This window comes from Portunus trituberculatus, chromosome 2, assembly GCF_017591435.1.
Source record: "Portunus trituberculatus isolate SZX2019 chromosome 2, ASM1759143v1, whole genome shotgun sequence".
In the NCBI taxonomy this organism is placed as follows: Eukaryota; Metazoa; Arthropoda; class Malacostraca; order Decapoda; family Portunidae; genus Portunus; species Portunus trituberculatus.
Genome location: NC_059256.1, coordinates 739,956 through 762,004, shown reverse-complemented (window position 1 = coordinate 762,004; position 22,049 = coordinate 739,956). Strand labels below are relative to the sequence as shown.

Sequence of the window (22,049 nt, the reverse complement as noted above, 5' to 3'; positions counted from 1 at the left end):
AGTTAGTAACCAGCTAGCCTTCAGCGGAGATAGACACGCACTCTCGTCGGTCTGGCACAGTGTTAGGGAGAGTCGTGTTGCTGGGCTTCGCTTGTTACTCACTAGTCATTGGTCTGGGAGTTGTGCCCTCCTGTTGAGTAGCTGGCTTGTTACTCGGTAGACCGTGGCTGTGTAGGACAACGGGCTTGTGGTCCTGAGGAAAGTGTAGCCGGTTGGGGCTGCATTTCCTGTTGTGCGTTCGTCCACTCGTGGGGTAGCGACGCGGAGGAGAGATACGTGTTGTCTCGTCCTGTTTGTTTCGTTGGTGGCCGTGGTCACCAGTGTGTTTGGTGGGCAGCTGTGTGCCCCCACTATCTGTTGTGTAGTATCAGTAGTATACTGTGTATAGTACCGGCCAGTCTTCAGCGGAGTTAACACGTACGTTCTCGGCACAGGAAGAGACACGTGTGTGTGGCTGGACTGTGCTTTACAAGTACTCATTAGTCATTGGTCTGGGAGTTGTGCCCTCCCTTGAGTAGCTGGCTTGCTACTGGGTAGACCGTGACTGTTAGAGCAACGGGCTTGTTGCTCTGGGAGAGGTGTAGTAGGTCTGGCTTCACTTCTATTTTGCGTCCGTCCTGTTAGAGCAAGAGCCAGGGGTCATTTATTTATTGGAAGTGACCAGGTGTTTGAGTGTTATTTCCTTATAGGGTATGGCTTGAAGTATCAGAAAAGCCAATCCTTAAGGTTAGCCAGTGGTGGACGAGGTCATGAGGTCAGGTCAAAGTTAAACTGCATGCCAAAATTTTACGTCTTAAAAATTTTATTCAAACTTATGTAACTCACTTATAAATAAAGCAACTGACCTGGGGTTTGTGGCAAATTAAAGGGTGATAATAGTTCTTTCTTTCATATTCAGTAAGTAAAATACCTAGAAACAATATTTAACTGCGAAAAAATAAAATGACAGTCGGAAATAGCAAAAAATTTTACATACATAATAATATAATTAACTGTATTTTCCTTAATTACACACTTATATAACTATAAATTTTACATGTTATAGAGAATTTAATGGGCTATACACTGAACTTTTAAAAATACGATTGCTTGAGTTGTTTGAGCGTGAGAGTGAAAATAGTGAGCAGCAGTGTAGTGTGCGGTGGCAGCGTGTGACCTCCAGCCACCCGCATTTATCTGTGTTGACGTAGAAGTGAAGGCTAGTTACATTTTGGTAGTGAACAGATATTTGGATGGGAATTTTTGGAAGATTATAATTTAGCGATTATAAAACACTTCTTAAAGTTGACCAAAGGGAGACAAGGTTACAGAAAAGTATTCGTGATTATTAAATTCTTACACATCCCTTAACAGACCTTTATTATACAGTATAAATCTATCTATCTATCTATGTATCTCTCTCTCTCTCTCTCTCTCTCTCTCTCTCTCTCTCTCTCTCTCTCTCTCTCTCTCTCTCTCTCTCTCTCTCTATATATATATATATATATATATATATATATCTGACACCTGTTCCTAGGAGCACCTCCCTCCCCCAGGAGATAGCCACGACAGAAGAGTCTACATTTTCCCTTATCCACGTACACTTGTTAGCTGCTCTGCATATGTCACTGCTTTATTATACATCATTAATAACTATTTAGTCAATAAAAATAATTAATTCTTCCAACATTGTTACAGTGTGTGTATTCAACTCATTTATGTTCTATTCACTTATTATGCTCTAAGAGGTAAACAATGTCTGTGGTTCATTGATATTCACTAAGTTTATGTAAGATCATCCTCATCTGATGACAGGTTGTACTCTTGTAACTCATTTTCTTCGTCAGACTCTTCATCACCTAGAATATTTACTGCTTCACCAGCTTCAACGAATATTTTACTTGGACTTTGTTCACCTTCATACCACACAAATTCTATCTTGTGGTTATCAGTCCTCCACCCATTACCATCAAGAGAAAATTTAACTGGATCAGACTGGTGTGCATTCTTCCACACATGGGCTACATAGTTAGTTCTTTTAATTTTCTGTATCAACACATCCTTGCATGGTGGTAGGCAGCATGGGTCAGCTGACTTTATTTTTTTCAAAGGCTTGTCTGAGTCCCCTGGACCATAGAATTTCTTGAAGAGGTATGTTCTAGCTGCATTTACATCTCTTTCATTTTTGACACCATACATGGTACACACATACTCCTCCAGGATGGAGAGAACGTTTTGATCTACTACTTCTGATGATCCCAGTTGACTAAATGCTCGTCTGTATACCTTATTGTTCTCCATTAGTTTGAAGGGTTTAGTTTTTCCCTTACGAAGGAATGCAGCGGTGTAGTCACTGCCAGTAAAGGCATGGAAGGCAGGCAAAGCTGAGCATATTTCAGGGGTCAGTACGTCTCCTAGTTCTGTTATGTTTATGTTGCGTCTTGTATTCTTCGAGCACAAGCCTGTGTCCATCCAGAGTTTTGCTTTGAGGTGAAATGAATGGTAGAGTAACAGAATGAAGACATCTGTGTCACAGCTTCTTACAACAATAACTGGGTTTGAACTCTTTTCAGATATATAATTAACATGCAATATAACTCTCGTGTCGGCTTCCTCATGGGAACTCTGAAGGTCCACTACTTCAGTTCGCTCAACATGTCCATCTTTTGCTGTATAGAGATAGCAGCTTTCCTCCAGAGCAAAGTATACTGTGTGGTGTTCTAATGTTGGTGCATATTTGTCAGACATCCATTCATTCTTAAAGAATTTCAACAAACCATTCTTGAATGAGTTAGATAATAGTGCTGAATTAAAGTTGGAAGGTCTTCTTTGGGATGGTCCTGTAATTTGGTATGAACTCATACTGTAGTTCCCACGCTCGTCCCTCTCAAAGCTCTTGATTGAGGGTCCTTCTCTGTAAGTGTCAGAGACTATGTGTACATCTTGTGAAAATGAACATGCACGTTCAAGAACTACTTTAGCTATACCACCAAATGTTGGAGGTAGTTCAGGTAAAGTGCGTAAGAAGAACATAGTATCTATAATATAGGTGTTATTATCCAATAGCTCTTTGTTATTTGGTACCCTTTCCTCTAGTGCTCTCATCAAAGCTGACTTCTCTGTTTTGTTCATAGCTCCTGTTATATGACATAGAGAAAAAGGGACAGGAGTCAGTGGATGTGAGAGGATTGACTTTAGGTCTAAATTTGCAGTTAGTCCAAGATAGAGTAATCTTCCAAAGAGATCACGAGTGCAGCGAACCTCCTTTATTGTCTTATCCTTTGCACTAACTTTTGTTTTCAATGCATCACTTGCAAAATTCTTGATTTTATTCTTCTTTATTGGTCTTTCAAAACGTGTAGGATCTTCTTGACATTCATTGATAAAATTTTGATACATTAAACCACCTCTCTCTTCAAGATTTGTTAAGTCTCTTTGTACCTCACTTGATGCAGCCCGACCAGTACTAAGACAGTAGAGCTTGTCTTAAAGGTTGTCCTGGAAAGGGTTCATGGTGTCCTCCAGGCATTTCATGAGCTTTTCCAAGTCAGAATTGTCACGCTTGATTCGATATGGCTTCAGTTTCTGTGTTATGTCATCTTTGGTGGTAATAGCAGCCATATCTAGAAGGCAGGCAAAGACTGCTCCTCTCATGGACCGAGTTACAGTCCATCGCTTTCTGGCTCTCACACACTGGGTAAAGGCAGAAATACCTGTGTGACGGATGCTGCATCTTTGTTAATTGTTTGCTCCAGCGTGAGATCAACAGCACAGCGAGAAAAGGACTTTGAAGTACGGCGAATAGAGAGTGCTCCACCTTCGAAGTTGGCACGGATTCCTTCATGTGTGCTGTCCATATTGATCATATTGAGTTGATATCTAGTGGTGTACCTGGCGTAATTGGGACGATGTGTAGCAAAAAATATTGGACATATTTTACTGAGAATGAAGATATATAGATCAACATCATTTGTTCTACAAGCACGGTCCAACAGCAAAAAGTAATGAACCAGGTCTACATAAATCATCCAGAACATGGCTGTTTTCCCATGATCACCTTTTCTTGTCTTCTCACAGTAAGCAGTATACTGCTCAAGTAATAAATTACAGACTTCATTCTCTAGAAGGCATGAAAGAGCTTCTTGTGATGGTGCCTTTGAGAACGCAGTTAATAATTCTCTGAATTCATCTGATACCGGGCCATATTCTTCTGTAAACCTCTGAAAATGTAGAATCTGGAGGGCTGTCGCTAGAAGGGGGTGCAATCTCTTACAGCGATTGTAGTGTTTTCCACTTAGGAAGCCGCGTACTGACCCAGAAGCAAGGACCTCTGAGTTGCTGAGAATCTCAGCAGCTCCTGATGAATCTAGAATGTAACCCAAGGAAGCAAAATAAGCCAAAGATAAGTGAAATGTGCCTATACAAATGAATACATTGTCATATCTTGGTGATTCTTGGGCTTGTATTTGGAGTGCAGGTTTAGCAATACCAAGGTCATAATGAACGATTGCATATTTTCTCCACACTCCCCAGCCACCCTTTGTGCTAAGCGAAGTGTTTCTTGGACCACATCGAGTCGTGTTGGAGGAAGATCAATGTTCTCCATATAACCTATAGCCTGCTGTGGTAAAGTATCTTTATAGGTCAAGGAGTTCCATCCTCGCCACATTGGGGTCTCTTTCAGAAGATAGCATGCTAACATCCATATTTGATCCATTTTTTCATATTATCAAGATTGGGTGGATCTTCTTTTGTATATAAATTGTATTCAAAATTTCTAAGTGAAGGCTTCTTCTTATAGGGTAAGATTGTATGGTCCTGGGGTTCAAATTGTCGCCGCCTTTTGCGTGAGAGAAAAAAGGTATATGACTTCGTGTGAAATAATTAAATGTATGGACAATCGCTTTCACTAAATATCAATACCCATTATTAAATGTTTAATATCAATTAATTATAATCTTCCAAAAATTCCCATCCAAATATCTGTTCACTACCAAAATGTAACTAGCCTTCACTTCTACGTCAACACAGATAAATGCGGGTGGCTGGAGGTCACACGCTGCCACCGCACACTACACTGCTGCTCACTATTTTCACTCTCACGCTCAAACAACTCAAGCAATCGTATTTTTTAAAAGTTCAGTGTATAGCCCATTAAATTCTCTATAACATGTAAATTTTATAGTTATATAAGTGTGTAATTAAGGAAATTACAGTTAATTATATTATTATGTATGTAAAATTTTTTGCTATTTCCGACTGTCATTTTATTTTTTCGCAGTTAAATATTGTTTCTAGGTATTTTACTTACTGAATATGAAAGAAAGAACTATTATCACCCTTTAATTTGCCACAAACCCCAGGTCAGTTGCTTTATTTATAAGTGAGTTACATAAGTTTGAATAAAATTTTTAAGACGTAAAATTTTGGCATGCAGTTTAACTTTGACCTGACCTCATGACCTCGTCCACCACTGGCTAACCTTAAGGATTGGCTTTTCTGATACTTCAAGCCATACCCTATAAGGAAATAACACTCAAACACCTGGTCACTTCCAATAAATAAATGACCCCTGGCTCTTGGACTATGTATTGTGGCGGCAACGCGTGGGAGAGACGCGGCATTGTCTCGTCCTGTTTGTTTTGTTGGTGGCCGTGGTCACCAGTGGGGTTTGGTGGGCGGCTGTGTGCCCCCACCATCTTTTGGATAGTTTCAGTAATAAACTGTATTGTAGTGGTAGTAGCCACGCACACCTTTGAAGGCTGAGAGGCTTCATGTCGGCCAGTGGTGCATAGTTGTCGTCCGCCAGACTTTTTCTGCGACGAGTATTTGGACTCGTGTATAGCTGGTGTCACCCGTAGGTGGTGTCTGGGCTTGTGTGTACATCACCGGATGTGCTGTACACATCATATATTGCAGTAGTAGTAGGCCAGGGATGTCAGTCTGAGAGGTGTTAGGATGCACCTGTTGTAGTAGGATAGTATATTAATATATATATACTGCACGTTTTGTCCCAGTCTGTGAACCATCACAGCCTGGGTGCAAGGCGTGCGGAGAGGCATTAATACTTCATAGAGAAGTGGGTGGAATTGTCCTTGTGGGCTGTTTCTCTAGGGGGTATTAAGGCCTCGCCCTGTTACACATAGCATCTACCATTTATAAATTCTACTTGGTTGGGTACAGGAGGAGAAGGAGTTGCTGAGGAGATTCCCTTACAGTGGGGGAAATTATACACTGTTGGCGACCTTGAAAGAACCTGAGGGTTACGGCGGCTGTGAGTTACAGTAGTGGGGACTCGGTGGAGTTTTTATATTCCCCATGGTACTGACCGTAACAAAGTTGGCGATTTTGCCAGAATAACAGTGTAATGATCTGTAGCAGTTAACCGCAGCCGGGTGAAGTACGTAAAACCGTAACAATACCCACACACACACACACACACACACACACACACACACACACACACACACACACACACAAAAGGAGTTTTCTGAAAGTTTGAGAGAAAAAGGACCAAAAACTAATGCGCCGGAGTATTATTTATTATTATTCATTTTGACTTTTCCACACTACCTAAATAATAATAATAATAATTATAATAATAATAATTAAAATAATAATAATAATAATAATAATTACAGAGAGAGAGAGAGAGAGAGAGAGAGAGAGAGAGAGAGATCAACAGATGGGTGGTTGTCGGTACTTAATATGATAATTGGGAGTCGAACTGGCAACGTCGCACTCATGGGAATTCCAGAATGTGCCCTGCCCTGAACGGGCTTCATAGAGTGGAACTACTATAGGCAATTGAGCATTTATACGTGAGGCTAAAAGATCAATGTCTGGAATAAAAACACATGACAAAGTAACTGAAAAATTTTAGGTTTTAGCATCCATTCTCCATCTAGATTCTTTGCCCTTGACGCTCTATCAGCTCCACATTCTCAAGCCCTTTAATATGTTGTGCTGACAAAGTGATTTGTCTTGACTCAGCCCAAGTAAAGATTTCCTCAATCAAAGAATTTAGAGAGTGCTTTGTGCTACCGCCCCTGTCAATACAAGCAACTGCAGTAGTATTATCAGATCTAAGTCGGATATGGGTCTGGTTATAGTCTTTGCAGAGGGACTTCAGTCCTAGTAAGATAGCCTTCAACTCCAAGCAATTTATATGGTCAAGTTCCTCGTGTGCCCAGTGACCCCCTGTCGTTAACTCACTGACTGATGCCCCCCAACCAGTGAGGCAGGCATCTGTATGTATCTCGAGTTGAGGTGGACAAGAAAGCAATGACTTGGAAAGAGAGTCAACGTTATTAATCCACCAAGTTATTAGCTCCCTAGAATGGTCATCCAAAAAATTTTGGCATTGTAGTCGCCAAAATTCCGCTTAAGTCCTTGATTTCTGATAATTTCTAGGTACTTATACCTGAGAGGAGCTAAACTAACAGCTGGAGCTGCAGCTATGGCGAGGCCGATGAAAGAAGCTAGGGAAAATAAGGAAACTTCACTTTTGAGTAAAGAGATACCTTGATCCTTGATACGGTCTTTTTTACGCTGAGGTAGTGTTGCAGTCATGCTGACAGAGTTAAGAATTATTCCAAGAAATTCTACCTCATGAGTGGGAGCCAAAACGAACTTTTAACATTAACTGTGAGTCCCAAGGAGTAAAAAAAAAAAAAAGAAATACAGCATATCTCACATTCTCCATCAATTCCTTCTCCGAAGCACCAATAAAGATGCAGTCATCTAGATAACAACAAATAGTTATTCCAAGTTTCCTAAGATGGGCTAAGACTGGTTTGAGCAATTTTGTGAAAATACGTGGGGCAGAAGTCAACCCCTGAGGCAAGCATGTGAACTGAAAATGTTGACCCTCCCACATAAAGCAGAGCCATTTTCTTTCCTCAGGTTTTACAAACACAGAAAAGTATGCGTTGTTAAAGTCAATAGTCATGAAGAAGCACATTGGTTGTATTAAATTTATAACATCTGTAATAGAGTGCAACTTAAGATGTTCATATCTGATATGAAGATTAAATTCTTTCAAGTTCAGAATTACTCTACATGTGCCATCTTTCTTTGGAGTAGGGAAAATATTGGAGTAAAAACACTGTTTATTCGTGGGCTCACAACTCTCCACTATCTTATGATTGATGAAGTGTAGCATAGCACTGTCCAGTGCCTTTTGATCAGTAAAAGATAGATTCAGAGGCCTAGGTAAAGACTCCTGAAAAGGCAAATTATCAAATTCTAGGATCTTACCGCTCACCACTTCATGAATCCAGTTATCTGAAGACAGGGCTTGCCATACATGACTGTACATATTAATCTTACCACCCAAAAAATTTTCTGGGGTATTATGTGGAGATATTTGTAAACCTACCTTAGGAGGAATTATTGGGGAGTTCTGTAGGCCTGAATGCCCCTTCCTTGAGGGGCTCTGTGGCCTATAAAAGACTTCTGTGAATGTCTTTGTCTGGTCTGAGGGTAGGTGGACCTCCTTGAGTCTTGCCTGTGGGGAACTTGCCTCCTGGCCCTGTTGTACTTGTAGGGTCGGAAGGATGGTCTGCCCAACTTCCGGGATTTATGTATCTCCTCACACTTTTTTGATCACATCAAAAGGGAACAACTCGTCTCGCCCTACCTCGCATTCCCACTTGCATAACTCCGCCAGGGCAGAGTCATTAACGTGGATGCGGGCAACTTCCTTCCTGACTTGGTTTAAGTAGTTCACTGCTGAGGACAAAAGTCTGAGACTGTTGTTTAAATCACCCAAGTATGAGGAGATCGGTTTTTCTATTTTTTCACCAATATCGCTGATGCACTGCGCGATAGGAACTAAAGCTTTAACGAGCACACCGTTGGTATGGCAGATCCTTGTGTCCAAAAGTTTGCCACCGACACTCATGGCCTTGGTAATGGCCGAGTTAGTTGCAGGAACCGTCATATTTGGCACATTACTAGGTACCTTAATCTTGCTACAGGCTGTCTTGACGCCTTCTGTAGAAAGACGGCGCCTTAGGCTATCATTAAGAATAGACGCCAGACGGTCTGCCAACGGCTTGCCTTTCTTTTCCTCACCGTGGAAGACTCCAGAAATTCATCCAAGGCCTGAGTAAACATCTCTTCCTCAGGATCTGCGCCACTAAATAGCGGGGAGCACAAGGTGTCAAGGCTGTCTAGAGGGTCTGGCAAGCACTCTGAAAACTCGCCATCCTCGCCCTCTGAAGAGGAGAGGTCATGAATCCCAGTAAAACCACTCCGAGAAGCATTTGCCTTCTTGTCAAGTTTTTCTATTAAACTGCCCAACAGGCAGCTCAAGCGTTCATAATTTGCGTCCCCGGCGGCACTGTTTACGTTATGACCACTGGGACCCACAACAGCTGGGGGTGGAACGTCATCATCACGTTGCCGAGGTGTGGAGCCAGCGTTCTCCTTCCTTTTCTTAACTTCTCCACGAGGCACGTCATCCTCACGTCTCTGCCGTTTCTTGTCTACGGACGAGGAAGAGGAACGCCTCGGCGTTTCCTGACACTGGCTTAGGTGGTCCGCCATGACAGGACAAAGCGGTAGTCTGCCAACAAAAAACACCATGAGCAGCCAAGAACAAACACATAAAAACGTACATGTATGTGTCGTATACGATCCTCAGATCGCTATAGAAGAACAACTACCCTCAGGGTAGGCTGTAGAGTAGGTAGGTTAACCAGAGCAACTCCTCGGAGAAGCCGGCAGCAGACTGAGCAGAGCAGAGTGAAGGTGTGCACTAAGCGGGAGCCGACAGCAAACTGACGGGTGACTGGCCACGCATGCATCTCGTTGAATACCCTTGTGACGTCAGTTAAATGGCTTGTTTGAAGTGAAATGATGTTTATTATTTTATTCAGAAAATACAATTACAAGAAATTGTTACGTTCACCGGTTAAATGGATAAGATTGGCATCGAGGAGCCGGTGAACAATAATAAAAAAAAAAAACTGCAGGTTCAACTGGTGAGGAAATGCAGAGTGGGGCACTTAAGAAGCTATTTAATAACCCAATAATGAAACTGACATACACATATAGATATAACATGAAACACATGAAACTGACATACACATATACATATAACACAGAAATAAATACAACAATAAGGAACCAAACTTAATACCTAACAATAATACTAATCCTATATGGAGGCAATGTGGAAAAAACGGGACGAGGGGAAGTGATACTTATGAGGTGTCGCAGTGGTGAAGTGCTGGGTGAGGTGGATCCCACGGTAGTCCAAGAGGCGTTGTGTTCACTGGTTGAGGCCTTGACCTCGACTGACTTCCAGAAAGCAGGGAGCTTGCTTAACACTTCCGCTTGAGTCGAATGGGGCCGCGTGAATCCAACTTCGGGACAGTAGCGGGCTTCATGAGACGGTGACGTGGAAGGTTCATGAGACGGTTGCGTGGAAGGTTCATGAGACGGTGACGTGGAAGGGGAGGTGGAGAGGTGGCGAACGAGGTAGCAAGCGGAGGAGGTGATGGTAGTGGAGTATGTTACGGGCAGGCCGTAACATTTCCTCCCCCCTAAGACCTCCGTAATGGGCTCATGAAGGAGGTGAGACGGGAGATCTTGATAAGGCGTCGGCGATGATGTTGTCCACCCCCTTGATATGGTGGACTTCCAAGTTGAAGGGTTGAGTTAACAAGGCCCACCTAAGAATGCGTTGGTTTCGGTTCTTCATGGCGTGAAGGAAGGCCAGAGGATTGTGATCGGTGAAGACCTTCGTAGTTTGAGGACCAGGATGAAGGTAGCACTCAAAACGTTGGAGCGCCAGGACGAGTGCCAGAGCCTCCTCGATGGTGGAGTAGTTGAGTTGGTGTTTCTTCAGCTTGGTGGAGTGATAGGCGATGGGATGGAGGATGCCGCTTGTGGGGTCCGCTTGTAGGAGGACAGCACCCACTCCAACTCCACTCACGTCCACTTGTAGATGGAAGGGGCGGGAGTGATCTGGCGTCCAGACCACTGGCTCCGAGGAGAGGAACGCCTTGAGATGTTGGAAGGCTTGGTCACAGGTCGGGGTCCAGTGGAAGGGGACGGAAGTGCTGATAAGGTCCGTCAGGGGGGCGGCCAGGGTGGAGAAGTTCCTACAGAATCGTCTGTAGAAACCAGCCATCCCCAAGAACCTCATGAGAGCTTTCCTGGTGGTAGGGACAGGAAGCCAAGGATGGCCTCACGTTGGCTCTCTTGGGGCGAACCTTGCCGTTCCCACCACATGTCCCAGGTAGACCACCGTAGACTTCCCGAAGGTGGACTTGGCCAGGTTGATTGTAAGACCGGCTTCCTGCAACCGACCCATCAGCCTCCGGAGACGGGTCAGATGTGTCACCCAGTCGTCCAAAGTCACCACCAGGTCGTCCAGATAGGCAGATGTTCCCTCCAAGTCCTGGGTGATGTAATTTATAGCCCTCTGGAAGGTGGCGGGAGCATTAGACAAGCCGAAGGGCATCACTGTGTATTGGTATAGTCCGAAGGGGTGATGAAGGCGGATATTATTCGGGCCTCGTCCGAGAGGGAATCTGGTAGTAACCTTAAGTAAATCTATGGTGGTTACAAATTTGGCTACTCCTATGCTATCTATAAGGTCCTCTATCAAGGGCAATGGGTAGGAGTCTGGCACCGTCACTTTATTTAATTTCCTGTAGTCGGTGCAAAATCGACTACTACCATCTGGCTTAGATGTTAACAGGCAGGAGAAGCCCAGGGGATATACTAGGTTCTGCAAGGTGATGACAGAGCAGATAGTCTACCTCTTTTTCATCAAGTCTCTTTTAATGGGTGAAATGCGATAGGCTGGTTGTCTTATAGGCTTGATGTCATTAGATATTAATGTTATATCATGTTGGATAGTAGTACAAAGTCCTGGAAGGTCACCTGTGATTTCTGAAAAGTCTAGCAATAACTTTTTAAGATCAGACTGTTGTGAAGGTGTTAAGGAAAGAAAAACCTCATCAAGGTTGGACATGATTTGGCTGTTTGAGAGGCGTCCTTTAGGTGATGAGAAGAGGAATTCGATGTCGGACTGTTCCTTGGGGGGCACAGGACCAGACTCCTTCCCTACCAGACATACAGGTACAGTGCGAGACAAGTCGTCCTCTGGTTCTCTGGAGTGGTAAGGTTTCATTAGATTGATATGAACTACTTGGGAATCCTTATGAAGGTCAGGAGTGTGGACCACATAGTTTAATGGACTTAGTTTTTGAGCCACAACATAAGGTCCCATGAACTTACTGTGAAGAGCATTGCCTGGAGTGGGGAGAAAAGTAAAACCTTGTCTCCTGGTTGTTGTTACATATTAGTTTGAGATTTGAGGAAGTTTGATTGGCAAAAGATCTGACTTCACTGATTCTTAAGGTTAGTGATGTAGTCAGACACACTGGGGCTTGAAGGAGTATTTTGAGTAAACCATTGATCTTTTAATATTTTGAAAGGCGCCCTGATCTGTCTACCATAGAGTAATTCAAAAGGGGAGTAACCTAAAGAATCTTGAGGAGATTCTCTTAAAGCGAAAAGAAGGAAAGAGATACTTTCATCCCAGTCTCCTTGGTGCTCCAAGCAATACTTCTTCATCATGGATTTTAATGTTTGGTGAAACCGCTCCAGACAGCCTTGGGATTGGGGTGGTAAGCCGAGGAGGTTACATGGTCGATGTTTAGCTCATTCACTATCTGTTGGAAAAAATGCTAGTGAAATTGCTACCTTGTCAGACTGAATTTGTTTTGGAATTCCTACCGAGGTGAAAAATGTATTAGATGTTTTACAATGGTCTTTGATGTGATGTTTATAAGAGGGAATGCTTCAGGGTACCTGGTAGTGGGATCCATGAGGGTTAACAAATACTGATTCCCTCGTTTGGTTTTGGGTAAGGGCCCTACGCAGTCCAGAACGATCTTTTCGAAGGGCTCCGTCTGAACTGGAATAGGCGTCAGAGGAGCTGGCACAAGGCCTTCGTTAGGCTTACTGTCAGGGTTCATGTTTTGACAATGTTAACTTGCTTTGACATGTGTGTGACACACACATCCTGCCCTTGGTAAGACGTTTATACTATTAATTTTTGTACAGCATTTTTGGGATGTTATGGTTGTATAATATGTGTTGTGTGTTATGTTGTGTGCATGGGCGTGAAGTGATGGCTGTGCCTTTGACAGCTTCCATGAGGGCCTGCCGGCTCTTACCAGCGCATATTCGACCTGCAGCGTCTGGCGTACCTGGCCTACGCCGTGCCTTGGTTCGGATACCTGTGAGAAGGTACCTCTAGAATCTTGCACGTATGGATTCCTCTTTCTGGTACCGTGGTTTCTGCCTGCTGCCGCTAGTGGTCAACTTATCTACGCCCCATGGAGCTGAGTCGTCGATGGACGTGTGGCCTGTCCTGTGTGAACGCCAGCTACCTGTCGGGAAAGCTATAAGGATATCTGTCTTTGCCACCACCTGCTCACAGGAGTGTCGCTTGTCGAGGCTTACTCCCGCACTTCATCTCATCCATTGTTAATGTGTGAATGACTTGTGTGAATGAGGGTTGTGTGAAAGTTGGGGTGTGAGTGTTTTGCTTAGGTGTTGTTTGTGAAATATATTGTTATTTTCCGTGGTGAGATTATTACCCGGGTCTATATAAAAGAATCTAAAGGGGTCGTGGCCGTCTAGCTACAGAGTATTGTCCTAATTCAACCTTTACTGGGCAAACCCCTTACACTTACCCACAATTTGACATATATGACATGTTTTTACATAGTGTGACATCTTTTTTCATTCCTGGCCAAAAAAAATGTTGAAGAGCCTTCTTGTAGGTTTTTGGATGCCTAGATGACCTGACAATCCATCATGAGCTAGTTCTATAATGGCTGGTCTTACAGACAAGGGATGACAACTTGATGTGTTTCTGACCAGGTATCTAGTTGTTTCAGTTCAGGAGGTCTGTAGGCACGCATCAGGACTCCTTCCTGATAATAAAAACAAGGCAATTTAGACATATCCTTTGTCTCACTGGCAACATGTCTGATCTTAGCCAAAGTGAGATCCTGTTCCTGAGCATTAATCAAATTCTCCTTTCAAATGAGGTTATTGTATAAGTTGTCAGTAGAGGCAGTCATTGGTGGAGGAGGTGGTGAAAGGGCAGGGGAATTGGACTGAGACCTGGTGACTGCACACACTGGGAAGAAGTGAGGGGATGTTTCGTCCAGGGTCTTAGTGGGACTTTTTGTTAAGGGGGAATCAAAAACAATTAAGTTTAGAACAGCCAAGTTACCCGCAAGATCGTTACCCAGTACAAGATGTACCCCCGGTACTGGCAGTTCACCAGGTTTAATGGCTACCACAACCTCTCCTGAAATGAAAGGGCATGTAAGCTAATTTTAGCCAAGGGATAGGAGAGCTGTGATTCGAGACCGGTAAGGATCACCTTCTCCCCAGTGAAAGCCTGTTTGATATTAGGGATGACATCTTCCCTTAAGATGGATTGGGCAGCACCTGTATCACGCAGAACCTTGACATTTATTGCCTTGTTTCATCAGTCAGGGACACTTTACGTGTACGAGTCATAAAGTTCTAGAGGAGAGTTGACAGGGTTAGCTAGGGCCACTGGTTTCTTGTTCTCAAATGTGTTAGGTTTAGCGGCCACAAAAGAAGGTAGACGTTGAGAGGCCTTGCAATTTAGGTGTCTACATTTTTGGATCGTGTGACCTGGTTTCTTACAGAGTGTACACCAGTGGGAATTATACGCATTTGGCGAGAATCCGGTCGACATACCACCCACGCCCCCAAAACCTTCCCCAAAGGAGGACCTAACATTAGATAGTGAACCACGACCTCTACAACCCAGGGATCCCATCAACAAAACAAAGGCATCAACCACTTTAGCGGCAGACATAAGATCACTCTCTCCCGTTCTTCCACATGCCTCAGAATATTAAAGGGTAACTTGTTCTTCCATTCTTCCAGGACCATTAGATTGAGCAACTCCGAAAAGGTGGTAATGTTAAGGGCGGCTAACCATTTCTTAAATTGTCTTAGTTTCTCACTAGCAAATTCAACATAGGTGTGAGAGTCTGGTTTCACATACTTTCGGAACTGTTGTCTGTATCCGTCAGAAGTGATAGAGTAAGCGTCTAGAATGTTACCTTTGATCTCTTCATATTCTACCTCATCACTAAGGCCGTTGTATACCCTGTAAGCTTTTCCTACTAGCTTGGGGACAAGGAGAGACACCCACTGATCCTTGGGCCATTTATTCCTATTAGCAATGCTCTCAAAAGCGCGAAATGACCCGTCAACATCAGATTCATCAAAAGGGGGAACTAGCGGAGCAGCTGTAGCAGGATTAAAGCTTGCTAACTTTTCTTTATATCTATTTCTTCCCTCTAAACTTAGCGTCATTTCGTAGGGTTAACTCCTGAATTTCTAACTCTTTCTCCTGCCTTTTAAGTTGTAACTGAAATTCTCTCTTTATCTTCTCTTTCTGCCTGTAGTTGCATCTCTTTCGCTTCTTTTTTTGCCTGTAGTTGCATTTCTTTCGCTTCTTTTCCTGCCTGTAGTTGCATTTGTTTTTCATGCATCCGGTATTCTAGTCTAAGCTTCTCAATTTCCCACTGACTTATCCTACTCTTATCCTGTTCTTCCTGGGGACTGTGTATTATAGTCTTCATAGGCTGCTGACATGGGAGTTAACTCTTCTATGGCATTTCCTAGCAACTGACCTTCTTGCACTAGATGTTCAACAACTACATTCTTAATGACCTCTTTAGTCATCTGAGACGTGATGGGAACATCAAAATGTTTAGCGATGGCTTTCCACTGGTCCTTTTTATATTAGCACCTTTAAGTTGTTCCAGAGAAGGGTCAGCACAAAAATCTTCAACGTTAAACTGAGCGGAAGCCATATTAAATAGATGTTAAACAAACAACAACAAAATGATAAGTGAATTACTTAAGTGAGGAACTTGGCAGAGTGATAATAAAGGCAACCTTGGAAATTACCTAGATTATACTTAAGTAAACACTTATGAGTACAATCACTAATGAGGGGTAAACTAGAGAATTACGGCATTAAAAAGGATCCGGATTACTCTAGTTACGAGACTTGAGAGTGAGGAGCGAATTGTACTGAGACTTGTTATTGATAAGGAGGCGGATTAGTCTGAGGGACTAGTTAAAAAAGGCCAATTCTAACTAGCGAGAAAAATTATCCGCTAAGTGAGGGGATTGAGGATTCGCATGAACATATGATGATCCCAACACTTGGATAGAGATAAGTGCTATCGGTGAACACGCCTTTCTACCTGGTTTTCTGCTCTACCATTGCTATGCGATACCAATGAAAGTCACGAAGCACTTTTAAGCCAAAGGGAGCCACTTGATCGCACAAAAGTAAATTTAAACCACACGCAGATTAAGTCACAGAAAAAACACATCAAAGTCACAACACCACAGAAACACAAGAAAAATAATGTAATCACAGAAAAAAGTCACTGGAAAAATGGAACACTGAACAAGGGTTATAATGGTCCTGTCACGGTCGCCAATTGTTACGTTCACCGGTTAAACGGGTAAGATTGGCATCGGGGAGCCGGTGAACAATAACAATAAAAAAAAAAACACACAGGTTCAACTGGTGAGGAAATGCAAAGGGGCACTTAAAAGCTATTTAATAACCCAATAATGAAACTGACATACACATATAGATATAACATGAAACACATGAAACTGACTTACACATATACATAACACATAAATAAATACAACAATAAAGAACCAAACTTAATACCTAACAATAATACTAATCCTATATGGAGGCAATGTGGAAAAAAACGGGACGAGGGGAAGTGATACTTATGAGGTGTCGCAGTGGTGAAGCGCTGGGTGAGGTGGATCCCATGGTAGTCCAAGAGGCGTTGTGTTCACTGGTTGAGGCCTTGACTTCGACTGACTTCCAGAAAGCATTATTACTGTCTTGTTCAGCTTTATACCTTTGCCTCAAAATTATATTTTGTAATATTGTTATTATGAGATTTATGTGATGTATAGTTGTGATGATGAAGGTAGTGAGAAAGAAAAAAAACTGTTCGAAGAGATCATAGAAGTCTTATGATAAAGAGAGAGGATGATCAAGGTGGCAGCGAGGCGTGGGATGAGGCAAGGGTGAAGGTCACGGAGGGGGAGATAACACGTGTGCCGGAGGGGAGGCGAGGGTTCAAGGTCAAGCTGTCAGCCACAGCTGTCTGGCAATTATACATTTATTTTGTGTTGTCGTCTCTGTATGAAATTTCTGATTCTGATTCTTGCCAATTTATTCCTGTAAGGAGTTATTTCTTAAAAAGTAAAGGAAAATGACGCATGACCCCTCTTGACGCCTGGCCACTTACTGAGTCACTGAGTGGGAGAGAGACACCAAAGGTTGAAAGTTATCAAGAGAAAAATATTCATGTAATTTTTTTTTGCGTAGACACAAGCATTAAGTGATACATCCTTTTTAGGGCGTGAGTCATGCTATGATGCAACCACACAAGACATTTAAAAATGGCATCCTGATGGGAAGGGTATTTTTAATTATAAAAAAATGAATTACACCATCTGGTAATTTAGAGACTGAAGGTTTTGGAGAGATAGTCCTAAAATAAATCCTGCACCGCTCTTACAAAGTCCAAGTTGACCTGTCCGTCTCGTCTCTCTGACCAACATTTCCTCCTATTAGTCCGAGTTAGCAAGGGTCAACAGTATATATATATATATATATATATATATATATATATATATATATATATATATATATATTTTTTTTTTTTTTTTTATTTATTTTTTTTTTTTTCTTGTGTTATTGTAATCTGCATTTTTCATCACCTGTGCATTATTGGTATTTCTCTTCTAGAATTTCTTTTTTTTTTTTTTATCCTTTTAACTTTTTATAATGTCTGTGTAAGACTTACTGTTATTTGTGTTTTAGTTCTTCAATATTTTTGCAGATCCTGAAGACGAAACGTGTATAAAAGAGCAAGAGAAATGTGAAGGTGTCCGCTGGTATCCCTGTTGTTTCGTATCTTTAATTCCAACTATCAACATCTACATCTACCTGACCCAGCAGGGAGCACCTACACGCTTTGGAGGATTTTTCAACCTCCTCCCATAAGAAATAGTGAACACTAGTGCTTATGGTTTTGAAGGACTCACCAAGTTGCCATGCAGTGGCTTATAGTGAGCTCATATGTTTTTCTTTTTTATTGAGGTTAAGGTTTCCTAGAGGTTGTTTTCATACGAGTGTTGTTGTGAAAGGTATAATCCCAATGTACCTATTCGTTTTTTATAGAAAAGTTGACAGGTTATACTTCAGACTTAACAAAACCAAATTAGATATCAGCTTGTTAACTAAGTGTAAATTGTTCACCGTAATTCCTAATTTTCTTAATTATAAGCTACATAATGTGCAAATTAGAAATAAAAACCTGTTTGTCTTTCCACTTCAAATTACTTAAATCAGCAACAAGAATACCTTCCTCAAACGGCAATTGTCTGGCTTTGAAATTGCATATAACAAACTTAAAGATAACCTTTCTTTTCTCGACTTCAGTTGCTTGTTTGCTCGTCTCAAAGTAGGTATATAATGACAGAAAATTGAATACCACTGGGACTATACACTACAAAAACCTTGATAATCTAGGCTTTCCTGTTAATCATTCTGTTGCCAAGGATAAAGTTATCATTAATCTTTCTAGCAGAGTGCTGATTGGCTCTGAACTTGAAGTTTTGTCCCTTGGACTTTCATTTGGCCTTCCTAAATTAATGTGGATTTTGTTAACCATTTTTATTCGTTTGAAGAAATAACAGTTTCAAGAATTTATCTTATGCCCTCTCTGTGGGAAAATATAGTCGAGCAGGTTTCAAAGTTGGTCCATTCTAGCTTTCGTGAGTTACCGTTAGCCCAACGTTCTTTTTCAAATTACCCAATGTTTTGTACAACTTTCTCATTTCATTTAATAAATCTGATTCATCTGTTGTTATTACTAAACCTGAGAAGGGACGAGGCACGGTAATAATGGATAAAGTTGATTATATCTCTAAGAAGCAATTCTTAGTGATTCCTCTAAGTTTAAACGTATCAAGTCCAATGCCTTGAGTATATTACTAAATCAGAGATTAACTAGTCAGACTTCTCAGACGGCTCTTTAAACTTAATGTGACTTCTAAAGATACATATAATTTCATTTTCACTAGTGGTTCGTTCCCAGGTATCTTGTATGGTCTTCCGATAACACATAAACCCTCGAATCTATTCTCAGCACTATTGACACGTTTAATTACAACTTTGCTAAGTATCTAGTTCTCATCCTTGAACCTCTTACTTTACTCTTAAAAATCTATATCAGTTCATTAATGAAATACGTAATTTAGATGTTGGCAACATGGTCATTATCAGTTTCGGTATAAAATCACTGTTCACTAATATCTCTCTTGAAAAAAGGATATACGTTTGTTTTGTGATGACTTGTTTAAGGACAACATGACCTTTGGCAACTTTTCGAAAACACTTCAACAATATTTCATTCATCTCTTGCTGAGAAAGACTCGATCGCCTTTTTTGTTCAATAAGAAGTTGTATATTCAGACTGATGCAGTAGCCATGGGTTCTTGTTTGAGTCCTACATTAGCGAATATTTTTTTGTGTTTAAATAAAACTAATTGGTTAGGGGATTGTCCCTCCTCATTTGAACCTGTTTACTTGTGTAGATATGCTGATGATTGCTTTGTGCTTTTCAGAGACTCCACGCAAATTCCTTTGTTTTTGGATTGCATTAATTCTAGGCACCCGAATATAGAATTTACTTGTGAAATAAAGAATAATGGTACTCTATCTTTTCTGGATGTACTCTTATCTTGTGTCGATAATAAGCTTCACCATTGTCTACTGTAAACCAACTTTCACTGGATTAGGAATAAATTTCCTTTCTTTTGTGTCACAGCTCTTCAAAGTTAATGCAATAAAGATATTCTTATATAGATGTTACAGCATAACTTTCTCTTGGGATCTATTTGACAGAGATTAAGTTTTTTTTTCAAGTCGGACTAAAAGGAAAAGGCTGGTCCAACAAACGGGAATGTCCGACTTAAACGAATTTCACCTCTTCCTCCGCCCTCCCAAAAAAAAAAAAAAAAAAAAAAGGGCGGCAGTTCAATTGGAGGGATACAAGATTTATTTTGGGATTACTGTCTCTCCGAACTTTTCAGATCCTAAATTACCAGATGGTGTAGTTTATTTTCAGATAATTAAATACCCTTCTCATCAGGATGCCATTTTTAAATGTCTTGTGCGGTTGCATCATAGCATGACTCACGCCCTAAAAAATTATGTATCATTTAATGCTTGTGTCTACGCAAAAAAAAAAAAAAATAAATAAATAAATAAATAAATAAATAAATAATAAATAAATAAAATAAGAATATTTTTCTCGATAAATTTTTACCTTTGGTGTGTCTCTCTCCCACTCAGACTCAGTAACTGGCAGGCGTCAAGAGGAGTCGTGGGTCATATAGCTCTCAATTTTTTTTTCAGAAATAGTTACGTCCTTACAGGCATAAATTTGATGGACATTAAAATCAGATACTTCAAGAAAAGAAGTCAACTAGAAACAAACGTTTAATTGCAGACAGCTGTGGCTGACGGCTTGACCTTGAACCCTCACCTCCCTCCGTCACGCGTGTTGTTTTCCCATCCGAGAGAGACCTCGCCTCACTCTGCACTTCACTGCATGTGTGTGTGTGTGTGTGTCTGTTTGCGCATGCGCACGCTGATAATAATTATGATGATGGTAATAATAATAATAATAATAATAATAATAATAATAATGATAATAATAATAATAATAATAATAATAATAATAATAATGATAATAAATAACAATGAGAGAGAGAGAGAGAGAGAGAGAGAGAGAGAGAGAGAGAGAGAGAAGCAGCTCCAGGCTGGTGCTAGAGTCTTCAAATCTAAACGAGGCTTTCTGGCGGGTTACCTGAGGGAATAGCAGGCCTTCCAATGCTGCCACGTTTCATCCAGAATATGAATGGCCAAGTGTGTGACCTGACCCACATCTCGTGTATCGCTCTCTCCTTCCTTCCTCAGCTCCTCTCTCTCTCTCTCTCTCTCTCTCTCTCTCTCTCTCCGTGACAATCCTTCCTTATGCCCATTTTCAATTTCCATCCTTAAATTCGCACTGTGTGTGTGTGTGGATGGGTACCTACCACCGTGACACGTGCCCTTGTCAGTAGTGAGTGTTGCCGCGTGAATGGAGTCAGAAATATTTTATCTTATAATATATATTAAAAAAGTTTAGGGTAATAATTTCTCTAAATAGGCTGCAGAACACATTCATTGGTCACTTCCGCAGCTGGGTTTGTGGTTGAGTAGGGGCTGTGAACCCCCACCGTGAAGGGAAGGGACTCAAGGGAGGAGGAAAGTGAAGGAGGGCCTATAGTCCTCCAAATCTAAACTTGGCTTTCTGGCTGGACTCCTTAGGGAATAGCAGGCCTTCCAGATCTGCCAAGTCTACATGAACTGGCAAATTAGGAAGACTCCATATACATAAGTAAGAGGCATATAATATGCTTTAACGGAAATCCAGTGTAATCAAATGTTAAAAGAAATTGATTAAAAGAAAAACAAACATTCCACGCTTACGATATGCACGTCACAATAACAAATACCGGCATCCTGTGTAACAGTGTTGCTGTGAAAACGTTATAATCTTTTTTGAACGTTCACCATAGTCCTTAGTAAGACAAATGGTGCAACAACTGTGTTCCAAATTCAATACGAATGAACATCTAAAAGAACTAGGTTATTCATGATGAATAACCTAGTTCTTTTTAGATGTTCATTCGTATTGAATTCAATACGAATGAACATCTAAAAGAACTAGGTTATTCATTATGAATAACCTAGTTCTTTTAGATGTTCATTCGTATTGAATTTGGAACACAGTTGTTGCACCATTTGTCTTACTAAGGACTATGGTGAACGTTCTTGTTTGAGTCCTACATTAGCGAATATTTTTTTGTTTAAATAA

At 41.3% G+C, this 22,049-nt stretch overlaps 1 protein-coding gene across 2 annotated transcripts in view; it reads left to right on the top strand.

Annotated features, from left to right (window-relative positions):
- LOC123507171 (vascular endothelial growth factor receptor kdr-like) overlaps window positions 1–19,996 on the top strand; it is a 43,496-nt gene extending 23,500 nt beyond the window's left edge. For both annotated transcript variants that reach the window (XM_045259840.1, XM_045259831.1), the window contains exon 8: window positions 17,961–19,996. In XM_045259840.1, the coding sequence (XP_045115775.1) occupies window positions 17,961–18,124 (164 nt within the window). In that variant the 3' untranslated portion in view covers window positions 18,125–19,996. The remainder of the gene's footprint in view (window positions 1–17,960) is intronic.
- The last annotated feature ends 2,053 nt before the right edge of the window (window positions 19,997–22,049 follow it).